This window comes from Schistocerca cancellata, chromosome 8 (assembly GCF_023864275.1).
Source record: "Schistocerca cancellata isolate TAMUIC-IGC-003103 chromosome 8, iqSchCanc2.1, whole genome shotgun sequence".
In the NCBI taxonomy this organism is placed as follows: Eukaryota; Metazoa; Arthropoda; class Insecta; order Orthoptera; family Acrididae; genus Schistocerca; species Schistocerca cancellata.
The window spans coordinates 111,640,649-111,652,670 of NC_064633.1; the positions used below are offsets into that span (position 1 = coordinate 111,640,649).

At 42.8% G+C, this 12,022-nt stretch overlaps 1 protein-coding gene across 1 annotated transcript in view; it reads left to right on the forward strand.

The window, feature by feature from the left end:
- Nucleotides 1–892: 892 nt before the first annotated feature.
- Nucleotides 893–12,022, forward strand: part of LOC126095409 (cholinesterase 1-like) — a 162,113-nt gene continuing 150,983 nt past the window's right edge. The window contains exon 1 of the mRNA XM_049910207.1: nucleotides 893–922. Within this exon, the coding sequence (XP_049766164.1) occupies nucleotides 893–922 (30 nt within the window). The remainder of the gene's footprint in view (nucleotides 923–12,022) is intronic.

Sequence of the window (12,022 nt, forward strand, 5' to 3'; positions counted from 1 at the left end):
ATGTCCATATTATCTTTTATACAATATAATGGAATTTACTGCCAAAAATACATACTTGAAATTTAAAGGAAAGCTCAGACTATTTCAGTATTGCATTTGCGAGTTGTATCACCGTTCTTGCCGCGATGCGATATGTTCTGTTAGTTTTTCTTGAACCTTCCTTTAAACCAAATTTTCTGAATTCATAGTTAGATGCGGTCACAGTCTTGAAGATGGCAGCTAACAGCTACTTTGACTAAACTTCAATTACTTAAGTAACCAGCCAGTCAGTTGCAGGAAGATTATTTATCTAAACTCGTTTTTGATACTACTTTGGGCATCTTCTTCAAAAGCACATGTAATGCAAACAAATGACATCATGTTGGCTGGTTACTTTGTTAATTGAGGCCTCTAACTTTATTATATGCTACACTGTGGTACGCCCATCCTACCAGGAAGAACTCAATGGATCCATCTCGTTCCCATGAGAAGTCGTGAGAATCAGAAGTTGAATCAAGCAGAATTTGGCATATTTTAGAAACTTTTCGAGAACTAAGATGTGGCAGATACTCCAGAGGTTGCCCACTAACGACTGTTTCGCTTCAACAGTCATTCCCTCCGCCATGCAGTACACTGTGATGTTGTGAGGTTTGCCCTTATACTGGTTTGTCAAGATTCTCATTCGCTGTGTCACACAACGTACCAACGCCTTGCAGTACGGTGGTGGCTGAGCGCGCCCAGAGCTTGCGGTCGCGGCGGACTGATGAAGATCACCAGGCCCAGTTCAACTGTCCTTTGCTCGCTGGACCAGTAGTCTACACAACCAATGAAGACGTAACTCTCTGAGATACTCACCGTTTGGCATGATCCAGGAGGGATGAGTGGTTTATGAAATTGTGTGTACGTGGCGAGCATGACGTGCATGGCTGCCAATAAACCGATGGTGAGTTTAATAATTGGGACCTGGGCATAAAAATGGTGAAGTGTACTTAAAATAAGGCAGGTTGAGTCTGCATTGTTTGTCAACCGGCTGTTACTGATGTACACGCTTGCAGATTGCGCAGTTTGGCTCCGCAACAGCAACAGATCTAGTACTTTGTCTAGCCATTCATTTCAGGACAGTTCTCGCATACATTCAACGAAAACTTTGTTTCTTTGCATCTAGACAGTAGCACCACCGTTTCACTGTCATCTGGTCTGCAGATTGTTGGCTTAAAGACGACAACCGTGAGGGGAATCCCATACTTCAGCTTTCGTGGGATTCCTTCTGTTACTGCTGTACACGCTTGCAGATTGCGCAGTTTGGCTCCGCAACAGCAACAGATCTAGTACTTCGTCTAGCCATTCATTTCAGGACAGTTCTCGCATACAGTCAACGAAAACTTTGTTTCTTTGCAGCAAGACAGTAGCACCACCGTTTCACTGTCATCTGGTCTGCAGATTGTTGGCTTGAAGACGACAACCGTGAGGGGAGTCCCATATTTCAGCTTTCGTGGGATTCCTTCTGTTACTGCTGTACACGCTTGCAGATTGCGCAGTTTGGCTCCGCAACAGCAACAGATCTAGTACTTCGTCTAGCCATTCATTTCAGGACAGTTCTCGCATACATTCAACGAAAACTTTGTTTCTTTGCAGCAAGACAGTAGCACCACCGTTTCACTGTCATCTGGTCTGCAGATTGTTGGCTTAAAGACGACAACCGTGAGGGGAGTCCCATACTTCAGCTTTCGTGGGATTCCTTCTATTACTGCTGTACACGCTTGCAGATTGCGCAGTTTGGCTCCGCAACAGCAACAGATCCAGTACTTCGTCCAGCTATTCATTTCAGGACAGTTCTCGCATACAGTCAACGAAAACTTTGTTTCTTTGCAGCTAGACAATACCACCACCGTTTCACTGTCATCTGGTCTGCAGATTTTTGGCTTAAAGACGACAACCGTGAGGGGAGTCCCATACTTCAGCTTTCGTGGGATTCCTTCTGTTACTGCTGTACACGCTTGCAGATTGCGCAGTTTGGCTCCGCAACAGCAACAGATCCAGTACTTCGTCTAGCCATTCATTTCAGGACAGTTCTCGCATACAGTCAACGAAAACTTTGTTTCTTTGCAGCAAGACAGTACCACCACCGTTTCACTGTCATCTGGTCTGCAGATTGTTGGCTTAAAGACGACAACCGTGAGGGGAGTCCCATACTTCAGCTTTCGTGGGATTCCTTCTGTTACTGCTGTACACGATTGCAGATTGCGCAGTTTGGCTCCGCAACAGCAACAGATCTAGTACTTCGTCTAGCCATTCATTTCAGGACAGTTCTCGCATACAGTCAACGAAAACTTTGTTTCTTTGTAGCAAGACAATAGCACCACCGTTTCACTATCATCTGGTCTGCAGATTGTTGGCTTAAAGACGACAACCGTGAGGGGAGTCCCATACTTCAGCTTTCGTGGGATTCCTTCTGTTACTGCTGTACACGCTTGCAGATTGCGCAGTTTGGCTCCGCAACAGCAACAGATCTAGTACTTCGTCTAGCCATTCATTTCAGGACAGTTCTCGCATACAGTCAACGAAAACTTTGTTTCTTTGCAGCAAGACAGTACCACCACCGTTTCACTGTCATCTGGTCTGCAGATTGTTGGCTTAAAGACGACAACCGTGAGGGGAGTCCCATACTTCAGCTTTCGTGGGATTCCTTCTGTTACTGCTGTACACGCTTGCAGATTGCGCAGTTTGGCTCCGCAACAGCAACAGATCTAGTACTTCGTTTAGCCATTCATTTCAGGACAGTTCTCGCATACAATCAACGAAAACTTTGTTTCTTTGCAGCAAGACAATAGCATCATCGTTTCACTGTCATCTGGTCTGCAGATTGTTGGCTTAAAGACGACAACCGTGAGGGGAGTCCCATACTTCAGCTTTCGTGGGATTCCTTACGCCGTTCCTCCGACTGGAAAATTGCGCTACACGGTAAGTTCTCGCATGTAAGCTGCAATTTCTCTGAGATCCTCTGGTAAGCCAATAGATTATGAACAGCCTGCTTAAAAGCATGTCCCTCTGTAATGCAATAGAGCAAGGATTCAGCGTACCATGGATTCGACAAGCCATTGGTAGGTTTTGGAGCTATGTGACATCAGATATCTGCGCACAGATCAAGTTACTCCCGTAAGTGCGGACCGGTGGTTTCATCGGATACAAATCAACCAAATTTGGTAGCTGAAGCATCAATTACTACGCTTCTTAAACCAGTGTAGTACAGTTCTGGCCTTGCGACACGGACGCTTATCCTCCTGGAAGATGCGTTCGTCATTGGGGAAGACGTGAAGCGTAAAGACATGGAAGTGGTCCACAATAATGTTCACAATAGTTCGTACCTGTCATGGTGCCTACGACTACTACCAAGTCCTCGTGGAAGCCCAGCTGACTGTCTCCCATAGCATAATACTGACCCCAACAGTCCGCGTCCGTGCAGTGACGTCGTATCTGGACATGATCGTCGACATGATATAGCAAGACACATGATTCCTTCAACCGGGGTTCAAGTTTCCGTTGATCCACGGTCCAGCCTCGATAATCCCGTGACCAATGCTGTCGTAATTGGCGATGTCGTTTCATCAAGTTTGAAAATGTTGAGGTCGGCTGCAGTGAAGCCAGATGTTCATCAAGAGAAGGGTCTGATACGTGAGTCACCGACTTTGATCAGTTTTTGTAAGGATGTTTTATACTGAAAATATCGTGACAAGTGTTTCGACATTTTGCTACTAACTACCTAATTTTTGAAAAAAATTATGTAAAAGTCGGTGACGAAAAAGTAGTTTAAATGCAATACATCGAAATATTTTCTGAAAAAAGATATTTTTTTAATATGCAGTCAGGCCTAAAACTAATAATGTTCGAGGTATTAACGTTTTTGTATTTTACGCTGTAGCTAGGGCATCCGTGATTCTACATCTCTAGTAGATCGAGGCTGGCGGCCGAGTGTTCAATGCGTTACACCACAAAACCGCTGGTCTGTGTTCGAGTCTTCGTCGTAGCACATTTATTCGACATTTTTTCAGTGTATCCGATAATTATCTTTTGCCTTTTTTGGAGTAAACCTCGGGAGCTATGATTAATAATGAAATACGTATATCTTATTATGAATTGACAGTTATTTGCATCATGATACAAGATGCACTAGATAAAGCTTTATCGATAATGATACTTAACTGACCTGCATTGTGAAACAGATACCACCTAAATGTACCTTTCTTTGCGAACCGTGTGACATTTACATTTTGAGACATGTAAGGAATTTCATCGCACAACTTCGAAATCATGGGTTGCACAGTAGAGCAGAGAATTACAAGATAGGGCAGAAGTAGTGCAACACAGAGAGAACCAGGCAGTTTTAATTTATTCAAGATGACGGCTCTCCCTGTGGTGGAGGGGTCCACAACTCTCCCCCCCCCCTCCCTGGGGGTAGATGTCGCAAATCACATTGTTGAAATCACCACCCCTATTCCTTCCCCTTCCCCCAGTTCCCCACGCCTGCCCACCCCCCACCCCCTTCCCTCCCAATTTGTCCTTCGTGCCCCACTTGGGATTGGTGGAAAAAAGACGCAGTCTCTGCTGAGCTACTGCAGAGGAAGAATGGAACTTAGTCTCTTTATTTATTTACTTTAGTTATTTTGAGGGAGTTATCCGATTTGTGACCTCGGGGAAGATCAGTTTGGATTCCGTAGAAATACTGGAACACGTGAGGCAATACTGACCTTACGACTTATCTTAGAAGAAAGATTAAGGAAAGGCAAATCTACTTTTCTAGCAATTGTAGACTTAGAGAAAGCTTTTGACAATGTTGACTGGAATACTCTCTTTCAAATTCTAAAGGTGGCAGGGGTAAAATACAGGGAGCGAATGGCTACTTATAATTTGTACAGAAATCAGATGGCAGTTATAAGAGTCGAGGGATATGAAAGGGAAGCAGTGGTTGGGAAGGGAGTAAGACAGGGTTGTAGCCTCTCCCCGATGTTATTCAATCTGTATATTGAGCAAGCAGTAAAGGAAACAAAAGAAAAATTCGGAGTAGGTATTAAAATCCATGGAGAAGAAATAAAAACTTTGACGTTCGCCGATGACATTGTAATTCTGTCAGAGACAACAAAGGACTTGGAAGAGCAGTTGAACGGAATGGATGGTGTCTTGAAGGGAGGATATAAGATGAACATCAACAAAAGCAAAACGAGGATAATGGAATGTAGTCGAATTAAGTCGGGTGATGTTGAGGGTATTAGATTAGGAAATGAGACACTTAAAGTAGTAAAGGAGTTTTGCTATTTAGGGAGCAAAATAACTGATGATGGTCGAAGTAGAGAGGATATAAAATGTAGACTGGCAATGGCAAGGAAAGCGTTTCTGAAGAAGAGAAATTTGTTAACATCGAGTATAGATTTAAGTGTCAGGAAGTCATTTCTGAAAGTATTTGTATGGAGTGTAGCCATGTATGGATGTGAAACATGGACGGTAAATAGTTTGGACAAGAAGAGAATAGAAGCTTTCGAAATGTGGTGCTACAGAAGAATGCTGAAGATTAGATGGGTAGACCACATGACTAATGAGGAAGTATTGAATAGGATTGGGGAGAAGAGAAGTTTGTGGCACAACTTGACCAGAAGAAGGGATCGGTTGGTAGGTCATGTTCTGAGGCATCAAGGGATCACCAATTTAGTATTGGAGGGCAGCGTGGAGGGTATAAATCGTAGGGGGAGACCAAGAGACGAATACGCTAAGCAGATTCAGAAGGATGTAGGTTGCAGTAGGTACTGGGAGATGAAGAAGCTTGCACAGGATAGAGTAGCATGGAGAGCTGCATCAAACCAGTCTCAGGACTGAAGACCACAACAACAACAACAACAACAACGTCCGATTTGTGGATATTCCTACACGTGGCTCCCCTCGCTACACTGAGGCTGTGTTGAGCTACCAACAGAGGACACAAACGTGCCGCAAATTCGAGCACCATATTGTTATTTATTTAAACATTAATTAATTAAATGGAGGTAAATGTTGGGTTGTGGTTCTATTTATTTGGGCACTCAAAATGGCCCACTCTCATGACATCACAGAACAAATGGGTAGCTGGTACAATTATAGTATCAAAAATGACAGGAAATAGTGCATTTGCACTACCCTATCAAACTAACTATTTAACAATTTACAGGATACAAGGTAGGTAAAAGAGATCTGGAAGATGTATGTCAAACAGATCGCTTAAAACACTCACCACCACCTTATGATGATTCATTTTCATGATAATATATATATGAGTACTTCAAAATTTGAGAGTCACATGCACACATTCACATATACAGTTTGCAAATTAAGTAATTAAACTCTCACCACAAATACATCGTAGTGCTAAATACATCTAAGGTCTTGTATACACCAGCGTTTGAAAACACAAGCACCCTCCGCCACACGCTACCCGACTAACCACCACTACAACGTTTCCACTTTATATTAAAAATACATGGCCGGAAAATAACCTTCCGATTGCACACACTCGTGATCACGAAGCACCCCCCAATACATCGACTGCAGGAGTGCCAGACCAGCAGTTGCACGCACATCTCACGTTATCCACATACGGGCCGTATCAGGCGTGCAGAGGCCGGAAGAGTGCCACGGTGACTGCGCAGCCGTCAATCGATCAATTTACATGGTAATAATAATGGTCCAGGGTATTGAATCCATATTGAATCTTCTCAAATTGCATGTAAAAATCGGAGAATACACACAACGTATTAGTCCACTTTTGTCGCCGCTCAGCCAGCATACTGGATAGTTTGCTATTCAGCCACGAAGAGAGCACTGCGAGCACCACCGCCAGTAGCGAGAGGCTAAGCCGTGGCTTCCGGTCACCCAAAAGCCTCGTGACCATTCCTGCCACTGGCTGCGAGTGGGCATACCTACACCCCACCACACTGTGAGACAAACAGGTGCAGACTGCAATTCCACCTCGACATTGACACTCCCGTTTAAAAATATTTACTATAAACAATCCAGAATGAAAATGTTATTGTCCACAAACCTCGAATTTCTCATACTAAGTGTAGATTCCTCATTTTTATACGAGTTATTTTCAAAGACAGAAGAAACTGGAGCATACACACGTTTCCACGTCGCTAAAGTATCGTTACTTATTGTGAAAATCCTCTACAACAGTACAGCTTAGGCTATATTTCCTCTTAGACTCTTTCATCAGCTAAAAAATTTGTTCTCATCAGCTTCATATCTGTTACACCCTGCATCACAGGACTCTTGGCGTAGTGTTAACAGCGTGCCCTACTTGTATCACAGATTCCACGTTACTATCGAAATACCCAAAGGTAGCTAAATGCTTCGTGACCTGCGAAATCTCTTAAGGAAGCCAAAGAGCAGCACGGAGGAGTTGTAAATATCGTGTTCACACGATCACTTCATAACATTTCCTTAGAAGATCTCACTGCAACGAAAAATCGTTTGATTCTACTCCAACTCGCAAGTGACATCCGTAATACCGTTGCCCACACTTCCACCAATCCAGCAGCGCATCACTGATTGATTCACTAATTAATTAAATTACTCATAATGAGAGTTCCTTTGCACGGTGAGAATCTTTTTCCTGCAGTTGCATTACAAGCCATGTAATCATTACAGACGCTTCTTTGATATCTCTGGGAGCTTCCCACAGGCTAGGTAGTCACTTCCTCTGATACCAAAATGGGTGCTAGCATTCGTTATACAGCATGTAGATATCCAATGCTGGTTATGTTCTCTCTGTGTTGTGTGCCTTGAAGTCGCTTAGAATTCCACTATAGTGCTCCTAAACTAATCCTGCTGAGATCTGTCAGACTGTTGGGGCAGCCAGATGCTTCACTCTCCTCTACACCATGATGCCTCCACCCCCATCCCCTCCTCCGCCGCCAGGTCGCATGCGAACAGTTGCCACCACTGCCACTGGGCTGCAGACCTCTGCGCATACATTGGGGCTGTATCATTCCTGGACAACAAGCCACCACTAACCTTGGACAGCTGTAAATGATTCCAGACTCGAAAAAGTTTTCCTATCCTTCTCAGACAAATTGGATGCTTAAACGTCGCTGGCGGTAAATACCAAGATAGTGAACAATACGCTTCCAATCCTTCTACCCGGAAACCGAAACGTTCTCAGATGTGATTTTTAAGTATGCCAGAAACGTTGACCCATTGAACAAAAGCAAAATAGCTGTCTTCCGACCGCCCCATCCCAAAGCGTGTGAGCCCACAGCCCTGGGTTTCTCTGAGGATACAGCTCGGTAGAAGCTTTCCTATTGGCTCCCGCCAAATTAGTAGATGGATGCTTCGAGAACTCAGATAGGAAACTGTGGAGAGAAGGTGATGTTCTTTTCGAGGAACAATATTGTGAAAATTTCGAGAACCCACATTTGAAGCTCACTACATTTCGTAAGGACCACTAAAATAAGGTACGAGAAATCAGTGCTCATATGGAGGCATGTAGACAGTCTTCTTTTCCCTCGCTGTGTTTGAAATTGAATAGGAAAGGAAATGACTAGTAGTGGAACAGGGCACCCTTCCCCACGCACTGTACGATGGCTTGGCAAGTAAGCCTACACATGTAAATGTAAGTATACTCTATCTATGAAGATGTCGGCTCATCCATTTATAGGCACACAAGACTCACGGAAGAATTTGTCTCTTATTTATCGAGAAAACAAGAGACGGAACATTTGCTGCTAATTGTTTCTCAGTGAAAATTTCCATATTAGCCACTAATTCTCTCAGTGCAGTCAGTTTGCGAGATTTATGTGAGAGGTTGTAGTATGACTGCTCTCGAAACCCCATCACGTTCCGAGAGCAATATTCCGTTAGATAGAAGCCTGTCTAGTTCTCCATCAGTCAGTAACTAGATAGGGAGCTATCACAACGACATAAATATCACACTAACGTACAAGAGGAAAATGACAACCATGTTGAGCGTAGGCGGAAGAAATCAGAAGCATAACACCTACAATTCATCGATATTGAATGGTTGTCTATAAATATCCCCCTGCACATGTCCTAATCTCCTTTATCGTATTCCTGTGATAACTACATTAGAAATACGACAGTGTAATGGGGTCTTCGTTGATAGCATAGTGTTTAGTGAGAAATACATTACCTTTTTTCAGATGGAGCATACCTTCATACCACGAATCTGACAATATCACAGAGCTTCTAGCACGCTATCCATTGAATGATTCACATTGCTGGAACAGCCTCACACATCCACGTATATTTCATAACTACTGGAGGAGATTCGAGGCTTAATCACAGCACTGTTCATTTTTTTACCCCCATGTGCCGTTCGATAGTGGACCGATCATGACACTGTATTCTGTCTAAAGCAAGGTATAAGGGTAGTACTCATAAGCATAATGTTAGTTCTTTATTTAAAAGCAAACCAACTACTCACAAGCTTATTCAACTACTGTACATCTAGAACTAATTACCCACCAAGAACAAACCAGATCAAATTAGGATCAGTGTTTCTTCCAACGAGAGCAGTCAAATTCAAATGGCTCCAAGCACTATGGGACTTAACATCTGAGGTCATCAGTCCCCTAGACTTAGAACTACTTAAACCTAACTAATCTAAGGACACCACACACATCCATGCCCGAGGCAGGATTCGAATCTGCGACCGTAGCAGCAGCATGGTTCCGGACTGAAGTGCCTAGAACCGCTCGGTCACAGACTACCTTGGTACTTTTTACACCTCGATCTGAATTGTAGAGCAACAATCCGTATATGACATATTGATGGGATTCGTGGGCACCCGTCTCCTACATCATTACATCTTAGTAGGCGGATCACATCCTCCTTAAAAATAGATGCAGATGAGTTTCAGACTGACATATTCTTCTGCTTTAGCTCACCGACCTGTCAGTGGTTAGTGTTTGGATAGCTTCCCTTAAAATTCCAGCAAATGAAACCGAACCAGACATTTGCATTCTACTTCAGTTCGCCACAAATGTTTACTACTAGGCATTTTACGGCAGTTAAAGGTTCCAGTGACAGTTATGACTAAAACCAATACATTGCAAGTGGATGTAAAGCGCAGAGTAGAGGTACATCTCACCTATATTAACGATTACTCATCTATCCCAGTCTCACATGCTGATCGAGTAAAACATTGGCTTTATACTTCCATATATGTACTACAATCCACCTCTGCGATCCCGGGAGAAATACGTCGTCTTTTCCAGAGAATTTCTTCCCCTCACATATTCGAATGGAGTATGCCGGCAATGACGACAGCATCCACTTGATGCTCCTTCTTGGGAGATCAGTCACATAACATGAACAGATGTGGGCTCACAAGATTTGTAGACAGCGACTACGAAGGATCGAGTTGTCGAATCGATGTTACTGTTCGCCAGTGTGCATCCTTTAACCACAAATGGATCTATGCGTGTTAATGTTCGGATAGGAGCTGACAATGACCTCAGAGCTATAGTGGAAATTAAGAATGTATAGTGCGGTACGAAGGTGGGCTAGTTCAAATAGAATGAGGGTAGCTGTGCACCAAACTGACATACTTATCAAAGAACGACACATCCTATCTCGCCATTCTTGTTTTCGACAGCAGCAGTGTCAAAGCATCAATACTCATTGTGCCTGGTGTTGCTACGTTAAAATTAACTGCTGGAGATTCATTACATCACTAGTTTCTAAAGCAACAAAATTCTGTGAACACACATGGCCTGCAGCAAATGGTACGTGCTGCGGTGGAGCGAAAGTAGATCTTTGGTATTGCTTTGCTTCAGACAGTGGGAGCATTGAAATGGAGATGTGCTGTTGTTGATTTCGGTCACTCAGTCATTCTAAAATCAACGTAAGTTCATTGTAAGATGGTATGCCTACTCCAAAAAACATTTATTTGCGAAAGACAGTGGCGCAGTTTCGACACGTCGCACAGTGCTATTAAAGTACAGTGATGCTGTGTGTGTTACTCACTCCCACCATTAAGTAATATTCCATTAAAACTAGAGTCTTCCATATGATATACATGCATACAGACTCCATCCTGATTTTGAAACGTAATCTGCTGACGATAAAAATACAGCCCATCTAGCGAAGCAATGAACTCAAATATCTGTAACATAATTACCGAACGTCTTTCAGGACTATTTAAGTAATGCTATGTGTGGTGCTCCGTCCCATAATTAGCAAATGTGTTATTACAACTACAGTCTTCCATGGTATAAGCGTGTATATAGACACCCTCCTGATTTCGAATTTTCTTAGGAAGAAAACGCAAGTACCCAGTAATCCAGCAGTGCAATGGAATGTGGTCTGTGTAACTTAATCTCCAAACGTATGTCAGGGCTATTCAAGTACACTGATGCTATGTGTGATACTCCATCGTGCAGTAACAAATGTTCCGTTAAAACTAGAGTGTTCCATGTTACATATACGCATACAGACTCCCTTCTAATTTTGAAATGTAATTTGGCTATGAAGAAAATAATATACAGTAATCCAATGATAAATTTCAATAAGATGTGTGTAACAATGGTCCAAAACAACTGTAAGAGCTATTTAAGTACAGTGATGCTATGTAGGTTACTCCCTTCCATAATTATTAAATTTTCCATTAAAACTACAGTCTTTCACAGCATATACATCCCGTATTGATTTCTCATACGTACTTTCGCATCGCTAGCATTTTGACAGAATCAGTCTCGAACAGTCCATTTCCGTAGGTAGAAACTGGAACTTAAAAACCAGATTCCTTTTAGCGGAGGTAGATATAAATGTTTCCTTAAAACGTTATGTAGTCGCACATACTCATTGTGATTATCTGAATCCATAAGCCAGTAGTCATCCATAGAAGACAATTGCAATTCATTTCAACGTCTTCAGTTTTGCTTTAGATGAGTCCTTTACATTCTCGCTGTATCCATACCAATATCGCCTAATGTATACCATGCTCCTGGCTATTAAATAAGGTACAGTTCCTCTAGAATTCATTGCACTCCCCTATTGA